Raw genomic sequence first — 17,181 nt, 5'->3', positions numbered from 1 at the left:
TGGGGAATACATCAGGAGATAATAAGGTGAAATTTTTTAAAAAAAAAATCAATTTAAAAAAAAAATAAGAGGAACTTGTAAAGAAAAAAGTTACAAAAACAAATAAAGTCAACCCAGTTAAAACTTCAGCTAATTATATGTAAAAAAAAAAAAAAAGACTCGAGCCGTACAAGTTTAATATCCTAACGAAAATAGATAGCCTGCATAACACCAGGGGCTCATCTAAACGTTTTATCACCGTTGCTTTAAAGGGTAATCAAGTTATTTTTTGTGCAACAAAATAATAAAAAGGTCTCTTTTCCCGGGTAAATGTAACAATAATAAATTAATCATGGTGAAAAACCATTTTACCCCTAACCTCAAACTCAAAGGAATTTTTTAGCATGCAAGGGCAAAATATTTTTAGCATTTAATTTGCCCTATTTATATGAATAGATAGGGTAGATTGTGAGGAAATGTACAGTAATTTCATGAGTAGTTCTTTTACTTTTATAAAGTCAACTGCTGGAAATTTTCTGAAATGAAGAGCTTTCAAGGCAAAACGTGCTATACAGAAGGAAAAATGATTTACAGATTAGCTTTTTACACTAAATCTTCATACATCAGGATGGCAAAAGACAAGAGACAGAGAAAGAACAGTTAGGCACTAATTGAACTCTGCAAATTCCAAATCACACCACAAGGGTGGTCTGAGATCAAAATATTGGAAAAACAGTTTTAACACGGTTTTTCAGAGCGAGAGAATCAGCATCTCCAATGCCGCCGACCACAGATCCAAGCTAATCTAGCTCCTCTAACGTGACAAACCAAAGACAACAAAATGTCCTAAATGGACACCAAATCTAAGTTCTTGTAGAACATTAATTATGATTGCTTTTAACCAGCTTCATGTTTTCTCTACCAAGTCTTCCGGCGTGTGACGCCGGTCTGCATGGATATTAGAGTAGCTTCCTATCTTTGAAGTTGATCGCTGCGTTTTTACCAGGGGTACAAGTGACTGCACAACATCTGCCATCAACGGTCTGTAATCTGCCTCCGGTTGCACACACATTGCAGCAATTGCTGCCACCTGAATAACCTCTTTCATTGAATACTGGCCCTCCAATGCCGGATCCATAATTTCCACAACCTTCTCTCTATCTGTCAACCGTGGCAGTGCCTTTCATGCATGCGAGCAGATCAGGTGAATGTGTTAAAAAGTTAAAATACATGTACAAAACAGATCTGATCTCAAATAAATAGGATCGAGCACTTTATCATCATGTGATCAAGTATTTGTTTTACTGTAACTACACCCTAGTTAAAAGTAAAGGAAAGATAAGATTCCCACCCAAGATACCAGAACTCCTTCCCCAGCAGGTCTCTTAATATCGACTGGAACTCTGCCAGTAAGCAATTCCAAGAGAACAACCCCATAACTGTAGACATCTGATTTTGTTGTCAAATGGCCAGTTAATGCGTACCTATGCAGCACCATACAAAATAAAAATACCATCTGAATGAGTTATTTCCTGGTTGATGTGGGCGAAAATGAAAGGACTGCATTAGTGGAACTGTAATACAGTTTAGTCTTTGCTTCAAAGAACAATAGATAGATAAGTAATGCTTTTACGTAGAGAAAATGTGTTAAAGAGTGTAATTAAAACATACTCAGGGGCAATATATCCCTGGGTGCCCAGCACTCTAGTAGAAACATGTCCACCAGCTTTGTCAGGTCCAAGCTTGGCCAACCCAAAATCAGAAACTTTGGCATGTAAATTTCTGTCCAGGAGGATGTTGCTGCTTTTAAAATCTCTATGAATCACTGGAGGATTAACATGCTCATGGAGATATTCCAAACCCTTAGCAGCTTCGAGGGCAATTCTCAAACGTGTTTCCCAGTCCAAACTTACAGAAACAGTATTGGAACCTGCACGTTCAACCAACAAAATCTGTATGTAAGTCTTCAGCAGAAGGCCTTTTCACAGGAAATTCAGACAACAGAAACTTCTTAGGTTTATCAAGCAGAACTTTTTTTATGCTGGTTTGAAGTTCCTTTTCTTTCACTTTTATATATAATCTAGAAGAGTGAGTCGGACATTACCAGAAAAATCAGCCTTATGTTGCACCCACATTAAGGAAGTTTGAACAATAAGAAAGCGAGGCATTGATCATTCAAACACAGTGGATGATCCTGATTTGATCTTAATATGTTCTTTTGTCATTGGGGTATCTAATGGGCCTTAGCCTACAAAACAAGGGCAGTTGTCCTCCCTCCATCCCCTCATCATTGATGTAAACAGAATTCGATCTCTAGTTGCTTCTTACGACATCAAGTGAATTTATCAGCTATGCTAGCTAATCCGACAGCTTGAATTCACTTATGAGAGCTTGAAGGGGCTTTGCTAGAGCCAATGTGAAGCCCAGGCTCATAGATGATCTCCATTGACCAAGTTGAATATGAGCAATCAAAGACATACTTGTCCCAAACAATGTGCATGTACCTTGATGATAGATAGCTCTTAAGTTTTAGTATTGCTCGCATATGCATGGTAGTCAACCAATGCTAGCAGAACAAGGGGAACAGAATTATATAAAAAATATAGTTAAAGCCTTTTTACATTGGAATTTATTTAGCTCAAGAACTATAGATAAGATTACATGTTTTCACATTTGCATACACATAGAGAATATTTTGTCTTTTCGTAGCATAATAGTAGATATTTCAAAGTATTTATATGGTACACATGACATAAAAAACATGTCACTAAAATATTTTTGAAGCCTTTGGTCAGGGTTTGGTCCCAAATGTGGCCCTAAAGTGACTAACAGTCCTGCTGCATAAAGACATACCTAAATTAGATCAGATGTAAAACTCTCAACTGCAGAGTCGCCGCCAGATAATACTGAAGAAGAATCTTGTTCTTATAAGCAGTCACTTTTCTTCAATAGAACTAATCATATAAGTCAGACACTTACTTAGGCTAGCCTTTTTTCTGCTACCGTACTCTCTACTTTAAGCTCTCCTAATAATGGCAGGAAGTGGATGATGGGATCAATAAAATATATCAAAATTCAAAAGCTGTAATCCAAAACCTTGTGGCATATAACAAGAATTATTGGCTGGCGTTGTCTTTATTTCTTGTTTTTCTGATAGAACTTTCTTTTATATGCCTCACCTCTAGCAAACGTTTCTATAATCCATTTAAGAAAAGTTTAAACAACCACAAATAGAAACTAAGACAACTTACTAGTGATATGATGCAAATGTTCTTGCAGACCACCATTTGGCATGAACTCATACACCAGCACTTTATGATTGTCATCTGAACAATACCCAAGCAATGCCAGCAGATAAGGAGAATGCAGGCGGCTCAGCAATTCCACCTAGAAATAAAAATCAACAGCCAATGAATAAGCTATTTACTAAAATCTGAAGATTAAAGATCAATTAAGCTAAGTGTGTGAAAAAAGGAAGAAAAAAGAAAAGAAACTTGAGGCTCTCTGTGCGTGTACATGTGCACTTGATGGAATAATAAGTGGATTTTACTAAATATTCCCTCCCTTGGCTTGTGTTTGTGAGTGTGTGTGTGTGTGTGTATAAATGTCCTCTGTGTGTGTGTGTGTGTGGATAAATGTCCTCTGTGTGAAAGACAATAAAGGGATGAACTAAACCAGACCCTGCAAAATTATTCGGATGAAATTCATTTTCTTTTTTCTAAGGGACTCGCAACCAGACTAGAAAAACCCCGCTCCCTCGTACTTCTTGGTGGCGAACATAGCAGAAAATAAACATATCAAAATCAAACCTCCACTTTAAATTCCTCTTCCCCCTGCTTCCCTGCTTGATCCATTAACTTAATTGCAACTTTCCTTCCATCGCTAAGGACTCCACGATACACTAATCCAAACCCACCATACCCAACCACATTTGACTTGCTGAAACCACCAGTAGCTGACTGCAATTGCTTAAATGTGAAAACGTTAAGGCCTTTCCCGGCAACAACTTCGAGATCTGTAAAGCAACCTTTGTCCTCATACCCTTCCCCTTGAAAGAAAATGGAATGAACACAAATGTACATTTATGTTATTACAATAAATAAATTAACCCAGAATGGGAAAATCTGGATGCTTATGAAAATAAGATGGATCCTCACACAAATAAATAGCAATGCTAACAGAAAGCATAAATTAGGGAGCCAAGTACAAATACATAAAAGCATCAAAACAATGTCGGCATTTCTTTAACAAATCAAAAGACAAAAAAAAATCTTCTCTAATTCTTTTCATTTCCCAGCAGCCAAACAGAGGCCGCAAATTTTACAAAGAGCGAGAGTTGGTTTTCAGAAGAGAAAACAAAAGGGGACTTACTGCTGTGGTTTTTAAGGCGTTTGGAGAGCTTGTTACGTATATAGCAATAATAACTAAATGCAACCAGCAGGGAAGCCACTGTCAGTGAAGCCGCCACCACAATGGCAACCAGAGCAATGCGTTCTTGCCTTCCATACTCATCATTCTCTGTTTCCATTTCCAGACCCTAACCCTAGAAGTAGAAACTGAAACGAGGGAGGGAAATTTATTGAGTGGAGTCCTTTCTTTGGAAAGCTTTGGAGTTTGAGCCGTTTTCTTTCTACTGTGTTACCTGTGGAAAGAGAACTATTGCCTTGTCTGTGGCGCGGACAATACACCGACTACTGACTATTACTTTACACTGTACATATCCCTTTTTCATTCTTTTTTCTTTTTTTCTTTTTTTTTTAGTCTTTTAGAGCCTGGTGGATGAACATTTCAATCTTCTCGGATTTCGAAATTAAATCTTTTCCTGAACTATTATAGATATTTTACTGGTGTGCATAATTTTTTGTAATTGTGATTTTTAATTTATGTTTAAATTGATGTATTTACAAGAAATAAAAAATAAGGGACACCATTTGTATTTCAATATCTTTCAAGTTTAGAAAATTGTTTTTCTAAAATAACCTTTCATCTCTTTGAAAATGCTGGGGTTTAATTTTTTTTAATGTTTTTTTAAATCATAAGATGGCGTTCCCTTGTTCAATAATAATAAAAAAAAAAGCTCTTATGAATTATCGCTATAAAACTCCTCTAATCCACTAGCTTAATTTAGTGTTAATTTAGTGATATGTGACCCTAAGCTCAAGTTATGTTTTTATGTCGATCTGAGTAAAAAATAGACCCAATCAAACATGAGTGATTATGTTAAAATTCATATAACATCTAATTTGATTTAAAAAAGAAAATCAAAACATTATTATTTTAATATTATTTAAAAATAATTAGAATAATATTGGTTTTGACTTAATAAAAATCAACCCATTCTAACCCTCCAATCTCCCGTCTAAACTTTGGATGAGATTATAAATCAGGCTATATTTTATAACTATAATCCAGATGAACTAGAAAAAGAAGGTTCAGATCGCATCTCTTGCTAGTGTCATGTTATTCCACTTAACATATATCTTACCCATCAATTTATTTAAAAGTAAATTATTTGATAAAGTTAAACCTATATTTAACTCATATAATATCAATCGATCCATATATTGTAGATCCAAGTTAACTAATATTTTAATTAAAATGGACATCTGACACCCGGGGACATAGTTCTTATTTAAGTTGTAGTTAACATGAATGTACGAGAATAAAAAAGAGCTCCTGAAGAGCACTTATTTGTAAGAAAATAAATATGGGGATTAAAATAAAATTTTAAAAAATTTCAGAACACTAAAATAACACAGGACAAAATCTTTATTTTCTGGAGTTGAATCTATAAACGGGTTAAAAGAGTAATTCCAAGGCCACCCAATCCATTTTAACCAACCATTTAGCCTATTTATTTTTATATTTTAAAAGTAGTTTTAAAACAATTTAATTTTATATTTTTATTTACTTTAAATTAAGATATTTTTAGTATTTTTAAATTATTTTAATATGTTGATATTAAAAATAATTTTTAAAAATTAAAAAAATTATTAATATATTTTAATATGAAAAGTTATTTGAAAAGCAACCATAAAATCATTTTTAAAATGGCATGATAAGATAAAAAAAATTAAAAAAAATAGAAAAGGTGAAAACAGTTATAGGAAAATAGCAACGCTCGATCTTAATAATTAATAATATAACCAATGAATATGAACTCAATTCTCATTGAAAATCATTTCCTACCGAGTTTATAATCTACAATACAATTTTTTTATTTTAAAAGATTAATTTAATGAAAAGAACAAAAATTATACATCATTAACTTGTGAGAAAATAATTATTAATGATGAGATTCATATCTATCCAGTTTAATTTTTTAATTTTTGTAATTATTAATGATGAGATTCATACTTTTAGGAACAAAAGGGTGTTTGAAAAATATAATAAAATTTACATTTTAAAATATCTTTTTTCAAAAATATATTAAAACAATACATATTTTTTATTTTTAAAAAATTATTCTTAATATAAACATATATTAAAACAATCTAAAAATATAAAATAAATTAATTTTTAACAAAACAAAATTTAAAATTTATCCTAGGGCTAAGCATGCTATTTCCAAAAACTCTGCTCCCTTGAGAGATCGAGACCTTGCTTTATATGTTATGCAATTGTAATCCTCTGCTCCACATTTTCAAAGATATTTTAAAAACAAATGAAAACTAGATTTGAAAAACAAATTGATAAGCTTAGAGAAAAGGCAAGACACTTAGTCTTAAATTAATTCATTCATTGCATTCAGTTTTCAGAACCCATTTGAGAAATTACTCAAGACTCGAAATTAAACCCACCAGCCTATCTTTTAATCTCGCCAGAGCTTGCTCCATGTTTTCTCCCATTACCAATTCTAAAGCCAACGTCACAGCCAATTTCACTCCAGGCCGTCATCGGCAAAACTTCCCGGTTATTCCATCAAGCGCAACACTTCGGATGAAACTGTTTGGTTTGTAAAAACTCAAAATTATGCCTACCAACAAAATGATTTCGATTAAAAAAAAACCTCTGGAACGAAATGCATGTGAAACTAAATCAGCTTTTCTATACCAAATAATTTCTTGACAAAAACTAACAAGTTTGAGTGCTGTAATTGTGTTGGGACCAGATCAATTCAGATGCACTTTGCTGTAGTAATCTACAGCTTTGGATAATGACTGTATTGAAACAGGGAATCCCTGCCCCATCTGCATGAAACAAAGGAAATTGGTTCAATTAGTTAGAAAACTAAACGCCCAAAAGAAAAGACCAGTGTCACGTATGGCTGTATTTATTTTAAATGCTAAATATGCACAGACAGTGCATGTATCTATCACTCAGACATCCAGAATATTTAAATCAAACAGTGGAATGGAACACCAAACACACAAGCGAGCGAGCAAGCAAGCAGACATACACAACTATTAATAAAAAACAAACTCATCATATAGTTGAAGCACATTATTATTCTTGCAACCCGTATTAGAAACTGATAGCACACTGGAAGCTATCTAATATATCATTTACGCCAAATAATCCCAGAAGCAAAACGTATTTTGGATGTTGGGGCCCATAGCTTATAAACGGTACAAGAGCTGCACAGGCCCACTGCCTTGTTTTTCCTGACTTGCATTCCACATTGGTCGTATAATAATAAGAAGACTCTAGATCCCCATGGACCTCTTCTTCTTATCCCCTCACGTGGATATTGCCAGCAACTTGAAAACTTAACTGCATTGTGGAGTGCTAAGAAAATTCACTGATTTCAAAAGCATCTAAATAAGCTCCAAGTGCAATGACCAAGCCAGTAGTTAGAACAGTCTACTCAGATAAATGGCGCTAGTATCAAATCCCAATTGGAATTCGTCAGAAAAGAATCCATCAAAGGGAAGAATGTGAGCAGAATCATCTAGTCATGACAAATCAGCTAGTTCCTAGGATAAAGAGAGAGAAAATGATGACGAAATATCTATCACAACACAAATAAAATCAAACTAGTTGTCAGGATAGGAGGATGCTGGAACAAGATTTGTCTAATCGAAGCAAGCTGTAAAAAACAAAGACGTTTAGTTTCACCATGAACTTATTGACGTTGTTGTGATCAATGTGAAAAATTTTACCACTTTGGTTATTGGTATAACAAGAAAAATACACAAACAAGTTACAATGCAATAAAAATACATGGTCAAGCGGTTGGTTCTATGAAAGGTCCGAACTATGAAAAGTACAAATCTTATTACTTTATGCTTTGGAGTCATGCTCGTGGCCTCAGTATGATCTTCATCATCAATAACTGCCCGAGCCTAGTTCACTATTTAACAATAGATTTATCTCCTATCGTATTTATAAACTCATCACTAAGGTGTTTTTGAGCAAAGCTTCAATTTGATACTTTAGCATAAAAAGCTTGCACTTCTCATTATTTGGGTTTTACTTTACATATCCAACCACACTACTAAAAACACTAAGAACACAATATTATGATTCGATCATATATGTGTGAATCACAAGGAATATTTACATTTTTGATGTAGTGTGGAGAGAGAAAACAATACTACAGGCAAATAATTGTAGGTATATAGGCTAAAACCAGAAGAAAATTGAAACTTGAACAATAGAATAAAGCTTAGGATTTCTAGAAAAACCTCAACATTGTCACTCAGAAATTACAAATAGTTAGGAGACAAAAGTGTTAGACATTTAGTTTTCAACAAGGCAAATGAGAAAGGAGATTTAATACTTTGAAATTTTGATAATAAACATATATTTTAGGACACAATATAAAGGAGAGGATACTCTTTGCTTATCAAAGGGAGTATTTTTACCTGATGCTAGTGTGTGTTATTATTGTTAGAAAATAATATAAATCATATCCTGGAACCTCACCTAACAACTTAAGCAATTGGATTAAGATGATTCTTTGATATAGTATTAGAGCCTTAATGACCATGTGGTCACGAGTTCGAATATCACCATCCCCATTTATTTAATAAAAACTAAAGCACAAGGTGAAATGAGCCTATGAAAGTTTCAAGCTCAAAGGGCTTTCACTTGAGGGTGTATGTTAAAGAATAATATAAATCATATCCTAAAATCTCACCTAACAGCTTAAGCTATTAGGTTGAGATGGTTCTGACAATTATTGCTCTACACCAAAAGCAATTTAGAGAGGTAATCCACTTAAAAGCCCTCCAATTACATTCCTTATGCACTAGCCTAAGCCTTTTTTTAAGTAAAAACTTTAATGAAGGATGCTGGTCTAAGAAGCACAAAAACAAGATTCTCATTTCACAAGACATGAATGTGCTAAATCTCAAGACATGAATGTGCTAAATATGTATATCTGGGAAAGGGATCTTTAGAACATTATTCTTTACACCAATAGCTGATGCATCCCAAGACAAATAAGTTTCTAAATTACTACATTAGAGTTTTAATTCCGAGTATCCTAGTTTTTCTCATAAACTTGGCTAATTTAAGAATTCTTCTTGCTTTGGATTAGAAGTCTTACTACTGTTCAAAAATTATAGTATGTTAGGAATTTGGAATATCAATTAGAAGTCTTTTATTATTTGAGTTTTCCTTTTCCTATTTGGATTGCTAGTTCCTATTAGTTTAGAATTTCTAGGGGTTAACTGTAAAAGCACCGCCTATTCCATGTAGTAATAAAATGGGAAATTATGAGTATTTTGGTTTAGTTTGAGAGATGCAGCCTAGATTATTCCCTCTTTTATTTTTCCCAAGTGAAACTTTGCTCTTGCTTTTCCTCCTATTTCTCTCTTGCTGTGGTAACCTCATGTTCCTACTCACAGCTACAATAACACACATTCTTCATAATCAGGCCTCTAAACAACCCTAGTTCCCATAACCAAAACCATAGCTCACAAATTCATTCAAACATTTGTGAGACACAAACTAAAAGATGTCCGGCTTCAAAAAACAATTCTGATCTGTACACAAGAGTATACCCCTCCAGGCCCCCATCTTTCCCCTATATTGAACATGCTAATAACAAATAAAACCGCAACCTTGAGAACAGATACAATGTTCTAGTCTAGTGCAATAAAAAGCAAGTGCCAATTAAGCTGCTTTTTTCAAAACATCTGATGTGAAAGATTAACTTTCTCTTCATTCCAGACTTCAGAACTAGAGTTACGAAACAATAATTCATGAACACAGGCAGTTGGAATAAATCTAAAGTTCCAAAAACAATTAATGTTCAAATCTACAAAGATCACATACACACATGTCCAAAATCAATCAAGAAGTACTCCAAAGTAACTTAGAAAAGGAGAAAAGGGTTTTAACGCTTACAGTGCTGCAAATATGGAAGGAGTTGACGTATCCAGCATATTTGGAAGCTGTGAGAAAGTAGATAAAATATTTTTGTTAAAATACTTAAAAAGGTATTGGCCACAGGCAACAGGCAGCACCTTAACCATTCTTTATTTACACAAAGAAGAGCAGACAAAAACAGGGGAATGTTGCTGTCAAATAACTGTTGCAATCATTTTAGCACCCTCCTAAGAAATGTAAGTGTTATTCATTAAGAAACTAATTCTCCTAGAGGAACGGGATTACTATGTTTGGGAAACTAGGGTTGCTTGAGGAAAAAACTCATCTAGCTGGCAAAGACCAGCTACAGAATGGTTGATTACAGCTTTGCAAAAACTGCCTTCACCTCTTCCCTATAATTTCAAGATCCTGAATTTTCTGGGCTAAAATGATAATGTATCATATTTCCATTGAGCATTCACCTAATTTCATAATGCACCCAAGATCATGTTACCCCACAAACAAAAAAAGACACGCAACAATAGAACAAATGCTGCTTACTCTTCTTTAAGCCAGCGGGCTTTGCTTGCAGAAGAGCATTCATAAATGCACCTACATTCTCGCGCAAAGACTCTTCTGTAAAACTCACCTGCAGAATGGCATTGTAACAACATCAAAAGGGAAAAAGGTTCCCAAACTCAGTTTTGAGAACATACCTTTAAAATGAAGTTGTCTTGGAGCAAGATAAGCGTACCTTTCCAAGTCCCACATGCACAATTGCTGTTTTGTCCATTTTAAACTTAATTTGATTCTTTTTTGCATTCTTTACTGCTTTAGCAACATCACTGACAACAGTACCATGCTACAATAGAAATTATTTGAAGTTTATAAGAGAATGGCACAAATCAGTGATCATTAATAAATGATAGTTGCATTAATTGATACTTGAAAGATGATAAACTCACTTTAAGATCAGGCATCAAACCTTGACGATTAAGAATCTTCCCCAGCTGGTGAATAGGGAAAAGATTATTTAAACAAACAAGCCATAATTATGACCAATCAAATAATTTGCAAGAACAATTCAGATGTAAAGACCTTAGCAATGCGAGGGAAAAATTGTGGAGTCGTGAAACAATGATCAAAGTCAATCTTGCCAGCTTCTGCATTGTGTAAATTCCAAGATTTAGTTAGTCAGAAAACTTATCTCGAATTGAGATTCAGTATAGAGAGAGGGAGAGACAAAGGTGAAATGGTTCCATCTTGGTTTTGTACAAAAGGAATAACAGTATTCAATGAAACATAAGAAATAGAAACCAGTCGAACTGGAAGAAAAGACCCAAAAGGGACAAGCTAGAAGAAACTTAGACACGGAAACTTTCTAACCCTCTCAAATTTGGCATAGTAGAGATGGCATTATAGCCGCAAAAATTCTCAGTTGTTCTTATCATTAACACTAAAAAATGCACCATATAGAAATAACAGGATTGTCCTCTTACTTGCAATTTCATCAATAAGTTCAACACCTCCAACAATATCAGCTCCCGCGGCTCTTGCTTCATCTGCATCTGCACCTTCAGCAAAGACAGCCACCCTGAGAGACTGAACAATTGCAAAAGTTGTGAGGTATGATCAGAAAACTAAAGTGAACAGAGACCAATGTCCAGAATAAGTTTAAGAAAAAGAAACTACCTTCTTACCACCGTGAGGCAAAGCCAAGGTGCCACGAACTATCTGAAATGTGTATAAGAAAAGACATTGAAATCCATTGCAAAGAAAGAAGAAAACACAAGAAGAAATGATATAACATACCAGGTCAGATCGAGATTTATCTATACTCAATTTTACATGTGCTTCAACAGTCTCATCAAAAGTATTCCTGGCATTAGCCTGAACAACAATTTACTACACGAATTAGCAACTCTTAGTAAATAAATTATTATCTACGAAAATGATGAGAAAAAGGACCTTGACTTGCTTAATAGCCTCATTCAAGTCAAAAAGAGGCTTCTTTTCCTTCTTAACAGGCTTGATTAATCTAGGAAAAGGCAGCACCACTTTCCCTTCCTCTTCCACAACCTTAAAAGCTCTTCTCCCCAGATTCCTCCGCGCCTCAATCCTCATCCTTTCTCTCTCCATATCAACATTATGTGCGTCCTGTCCTTGAACCCTGTCCTCCGGCAGCGGCGCAACCCGTGGTGCGTACGACACTGGAGTTATTGAAATGGATGGAGGAGCGTCCTTCATGTAACGGAAGTCCTCCCGACTCCAATCTTGTTCTTGCTGACTTCTTCTTCTGGGAGGTTGTTGCTGCTGTTGTTCTTGTTCTTGGGAATTTTCTTGGCTTTCATGTTCGGATCTTACTGGGTAAGAGACTGGTTCGATTATTAAGGGATCTGGGTGTTGTTTTGGTTCAGAGCACAAATATCTACGGAAATAGGAGCCGGGCAACCACAAGCACCGGCGGCTACCCTGCTGGGAAAATAGGATTTTAGTGGCTGTTGCCATTTTGATGTTGCTACAATTTACAGGCAGAGGGGGGATATCAACATTTGGGCTTCTGGGATTTTTTGAGGTTTAGGGTTTAATACTTTAAGCAACTATTCTTGTTACTGATTGAATCTTAGTCCTTGATAATTATAATCTCAACAATGTTACACCTTAACTATTATAAATCTTGCAATACTATCCTTTCAGGAAATTGAGTGAACATTACTGGCCTTAGCATGACCACAGCAAAAACATTTGGGAAGATGGAGAGAGGGATGCGAAGAAATAATACTTGAACCGCGGACTGATAGAAACAAGTCAAGAAAATTAAAATTAAATTGATAAAGGACTCAATCCAATAATTACTTAAAGTTTTAAATTAAAGAATCAAAGTTACTGAAACAAAAATGATATCCTTTAATTATAGAGAATCAATAACTGGAAATATAAAAAAAAAAAAAAAAGCATCATCAAGATAGTTAATTATTGATAAGCCCTGTATAATTCAATAAAAAATGATGAAAATTAATAAATATCACTAAATAGTCAATTAGATGTATCAATTGAATCTATTACAAGTTCTAAAATTAAAAAAAAAATAAAAATTTAATTTAATGAGTTAAGTCAAGATGATTGGATTAAAAAGTTATAAATTTATTAAAATAGATATTTGTGTATTTTTTTGTCATATCTAAAACCACATGTGAAATTTTATTGTAATCTTAGTAGATTTACAAATTATACATCTTAAGTTTTATATTTATATATAGTAGATCCAGTAACTTATTAAAATAAAAAATAATGATGAAATCTGCCAGCAAACAAGAAAAGTAAAAAAAAATCTTTTTTCATATGATTTTTGCATTCTTATAGAGAAATAATTTAATTACATATGAAATTCTTATTTTACAAGGATTATTTACTTTTAAAGAAGATTAACTAGATAATAATCTTTATTTTGAAAGAATTTTTTATGCATAAATAATCATTATTATTCAAGGGCATTAGAAGTGGTTTTTAGTTTTTTTTTTAATATATATTTTTATGCTAATAAATATAATTTTTTATCCAGTCCTTGGATAAGACTAAAATTTTATTAAAATATTCTAAAAGGTTTTTTATATAAGATTAAATTTTGTAATAATTAGAGTTTGTGAAGGTCTTAAAGTAAAGCCTAAAAGCTCATATAGGAAATGCATTGTTTTTTTAATTGATTTAAAATTATTTTTTTTATTTTTTTTAGAAATCTTCTGGGAAGACTTGGATTATTCAAAATTAATATTTTATGTGAGGTGAGGTTATTTATTCATTGAACTTTTCAAGGCTTATTAAAAATTAATTGTTTTTGTGACATTCTTTTTTATACTTTAAAATCTCAATTTTTTATAATAAAAGGAATGAGGTTTTTTATCCAATAACTTCAGCTCCTTAGTTTAAATTATTATTTAGTTGATTTTTTTTTATCAATTTTATTAGTAGCTTTCTTAAATTATTTTTATCTTGTACGTGGATCAAAAGATTCTTACTTTCTAAGTTTGCACTATAAAATCTTAAAGCATCTATGTCCATAAGTTTTTATTTATTTTTAGTTAGGATAGCTAAAAAGTAATTTTAGTTGACTTGTATACTCATGCTTTTAAAAGTAGGAAGCCATGAATATTTTATTATTATTTTTTAAATTGATTATTTGAATTAAATTTTTTTAATTCAAATACTATGATAGTTATATTTCAACAATTATATTCTTAACCAATATATTTTTATTGTATGTTATTTTATATTGTTGATTGCTTTTAAATTATGTTAATGCATTTTTAAATTATTTATGGACAAAATTTTGAAAATTAATTATTTTATTATAGTATTAATTAAAAAATGCATATACTTCAAGAAATATTGAAAATTTAAGTACTTTTGTTGATTGGGTTAGCTACCCCACCCCTATACAAGGGTATTTTACCCTTTTAACATAGTTTGTTAAAAATATTGAGAAAATAATATATAAATAAAATACTATAACTTTTTAATAATTTTTATTAGAAATAATGGTTGTTTATTCAAGAAATCAAGAGTGAAATCAAAATAAACAGAAATCAATATAAAATTTTATAAAGATCCAATGATCAAGATATAAGATTCAAGATTTATTAGCCAAGAAATAAGAGGGAAGATAAACTGATATGGTATGAGAAATAAATGGAAGGAAAAAAAAAAGGGTTACCGGGAACATACCGAGGCTATATGTATTTATACACATGATACAATTAAAAAGATATCAACAAAACAATTTTAATTACATCATGAAAGACAACCAAATAAGGTTATAATTAATTATTGATTTTATTTAAAATTAACCAAAATCTAAAATACCTTAACTTAAAATTAATCTAAAACTAACTTATTACAATCTCATTAGATGTTTTTTTTTATGTGGTTAAAATCATCTTGTTTAAATTTTATAATAATATCAAGTTTATAAAAAAGCAGAACTTTAATATGTCTTTGATGATTCTTTTTTTTCTTTTCTTTCATATCACGTCGACTTATCTCATATTTTATTCCTTGATCACCGAATCTTGAATACCATACCTTAACCTTAGATCTTCGTGAATTTTTGTGTTAATTTTATACATGTCAATTAATTTTCATAAGACATATATATTTAATTTTTGAGTAAACAACTGTCATTTCTAATACAGATTGTTACAAAATTAATATTCAAAACCATGATTATGCTGAATATTTTCCCAAATAATTTATAACATATTTCATTTGATCAAAACTTTTACCAAATTGCATTATTTTTTTAAAAAAAAGAAAAACTCAATTTTGAAAAGTCTTCTGACAATGACAGGATGAAACTAAACTCATATGTGCTGAGTGAAGATGGAAATTGCAAGACATAACACATTATTTTCAGATAAACTTGTTATTAGCACCCTGTATTTTCACCATTTCATCAAACGAGCCATTTTAGTATCAATTTGATCAAATGAGCCCTCGTATTTTTCATTTCAGCCAATTAAATACAATTTATTAAAATTGAAAATTTATGTCAGTAGTCTTCTTCACTGCTCGAGTCATTATCATTAACTAACCCTTTTATTCTCGTTAATATCATCATCACTCACTCTCTTCTTTGAGTGTTTTTTTTTTATGGTATGCTATGTTCACTTGATTGAAATAGAAAATATAGAAGCTCAATTGACCAAAGTAATAATGAAGGGGCTTTTTGATAAATTGGTAAGAGCACATGGCGCAAAAAATGAGTTTTACCTCTTATTTTCTTTGTATCTATCTTTAATAAGTTACAGAAATGTTCTACAGAATCACATGTAGCTAGAGTCCCCCATTAGTAAGGTGAGCATGTCGTCAGGAGTTAAGAATGTTGTTCCACCAAGAATCAATTCTACATCAGGTCTTCCACTCTCAGATAATGCCTCTTGAACTTCACGCACCTTCTCAACAGACAGGGAAAAAAATGGTTAATTTTTCAGCTTTCAATTACTCGAGAGCTATAATTCTACAGGAAAAACATGAAGCTGTTAACATGCAAGTAATCTATGATACCAAATGTTCAATTAAAAAACGCGTTTAAGAAAGATAAGAGAGGATAATGGTGATGGTGAGCTAGTCACCGAACCTGAAACTTTTTCAGGACATGGACTTAATTGTTTCGTTAAGAGAGAGAGAGCGAGAGAGATGACTGGAGGTACAAAAGTTGGAAAAGCTCATAAAATCCATACCTCAGCCGCGTTGATGCCCCCAACTACAAAAACCATAATGATATTTTGGTCGGCCAGACTTGGTTTTGTCTGCAGAATCCAAAAATAAAGTTCAGATTATGTATCATGATTCATAAAGTATATTCATTTAGAATTAACGAGATCGGAACTTGCCTGTCCAAGACCAAATCTTCCAAATCCACTTTTAAAAAGTCGCCCCACGGTAGTGGAATGGTACTCCAAGCCGGGTACATCATACTTTCCCAACACTCTGATCAGAAGCTTATAGATTAAACTCTTATTTGAGTCAGAATCACCAGTGAAGTTACTTTCCGAAGAAAATGTCCCTTCTCGCAGTGATAAATTCCTCTTAACAGTAGATAACTTGTGAAGAGATTTGAAAAGGTTGTCCACCCTGTCAAGCAACTCCAGCTTCAGCTGCATGTCACTATATGCCTGTTTTTTATCATTCTTATCATCATCATCTTCTTCTTCATCACCCCATTTGCCCCATTGATCGTCATCAAATTCTAACTGATCAGAAAACGCTTCTATATTGTCTTCAGACTTTTTTCTGTTTAAGTTAGCCTCAAGCTCTTCTGTTAGACCATCGAGAAACTTAAGTTTCACCACTGGTGCATTTTTGAGAATCGCATCCACAATAGCTTCCTTTAGAAAATGCTCCTCTTTCCAAGAAAATGGGCCACCAGACCCAGATGTAGGGAGATTC

General features: G+C 32.8%; 3 protein-coding genes across 6 annotated transcripts in view; all 3 read right to left on the bottom strand.

Annotated features, from left to right (window-relative positions):
- Positions 1–623: 623 nt before the first annotated feature.
- Positions 624–4,666, bottom strand: LOC105132128 (Protein kinase superfamily protein). Its single transcript, XM_011035452.1, has 6 exons — positions 4,351–4,666; positions 3,789–4,027; positions 3,231–3,366; positions 1,651–1,909; positions 1,331–1,463; positions 624–1,159 (listed from the first exon to the last, which is right to left on the bottom strand). The coding sequence occupies exons 1-6, from the start codon at positions 4,505–4,507 to the stop codon at positions 887–889; spliced, it is 1,197 nt and encodes a 398-aa protein (XP_011033754.1). The 5' UTR covers positions 4,508–4,666; the 3' UTR covers positions 624–886.
- A 1,994-nt stretch (positions 4,667–6,660) lies between these two features.
- LOC105132127 (Ribosomal protein L1p/L10e family) lies at positions 6,661–12,835 on the bottom strand. Of its 4 annotated transcripts, none has more exons than XR_843544.1 (11): positions 12,205–12,835; positions 12,049–12,126; positions 11,929–11,970; positions 11,736–11,838; positions 11,335–11,399; positions 11,202–11,246; positions 10,991–11,098; positions 10,798–10,885; positions 10,276–10,322; positions 7,033–7,169; positions 6,661–6,955 (listed from the first exon to the last, which is right to left on the bottom strand). XR_843544.1 is itself a non-coding variant. In XM_011035451.1 (11 exons), exons 1-10 carry the CDS (start codon positions 12,742–12,744, stop codon positions 7,092–7,094), a joined length of 1,194 nt encoding a protein of 397 aa, XP_011033753.1. In that variant the 5' UTR covers positions 12,745–12,835; the 3' UTR covers positions 6,661–6,955; positions 7,059–7,091. The 4 variants fall into 4 exon arrangements, 2 of the variants coding, with proteins under 2 accessions (XP_011033753.1, XP_011033751.1); XR_843545.1 differs by having other exon boundaries at positions 6,661–6,928; XM_011035451.1 differs by having other exon boundaries at positions 7,059–7,169.
- A 3,048-nt stretch (positions 12,836–15,883) lies between these two features.
- LOC105132126 (vesicle docking protein) overlaps positions 15,884–17,181 on the bottom strand; it is a 5,012-nt gene continuing 3,714 nt past the window's right edge. The window contains exons 6-8 of the mRNA XM_011035448.1: positions 16,626–17,176; positions 16,473–16,541; positions 15,884–16,184 (exon numbers count right to left, since the gene is read on the bottom strand). Coding sequence (XP_011033750.1) covers positions 16,056–16,184; positions 16,473–16,541; positions 16,626–17,176 — 749 coding nt within the window. The 3' untranslated portion in view covers positions 15,884–16,055. The remainder of the gene's footprint in view (positions 16,185–16,472; positions 16,542–16,625; positions 17,177–17,181) is intronic.

This window comes from Populus euphratica, unplaced genomic scaffold, assembly GCF_000495115.2.
Source record: "Populus euphratica unplaced genomic scaffold, PopEup_1.0 scaffold26.1, whole genome shotgun sequence".
NCBI lineage: Eukaryota > Viridiplantae > Streptophyta > Magnoliopsida > Malpighiales > Salicaceae > Populus > Populus euphratica.
Note: the sequence above shows the minus strand (reverse complement) of the source record. Positions and strands in the feature narration are given on the sequence as shown.

Coding starts and splice junctions, on each gene's coding strand:
- LOC105132128 (XM_011035452.1), bottom strand. CDS start 4,507: ATGGAAACAGAGAATGATGAGTATGGAAGGCAAGAACGCATTGCTCTG. Junction 4,028..4,350: donor ACGCCTTAAAAACCACAGCA/GTAAGTCCCCTT, acceptor TTTTCTTTCAAG/GGGAAGGGTATGAGGACAAA. Junction 3,367..3,788: donor AAGAGGAATTTAAAGTGGAG/GTTTGATTTTGA, acceptor TTTTATTTCTAG/GTGGAATTGCTGAGCCGCCT.
- LOC105132127 (XM_011035449.1), bottom strand. CDS start 12,744: ATGGCAACAGCCACTAAAATCCTATTTTCCCAGCAGGGTAGCCGCCGG. Junction 11,247..11,334: donor TTTTCCCTCGCATTGCTAAG/GTCTTTACATCT, acceptor CCTATTCACCAG/CTGGGGAAGATTCTTAATCG. Junction 10,886..10,990: donor TGCATGTGGGACTTGGAAAG/GTACGCTTATCT, acceptor GCCATTCTGCAG/GTGAGTTTTACAGAAGAGTC.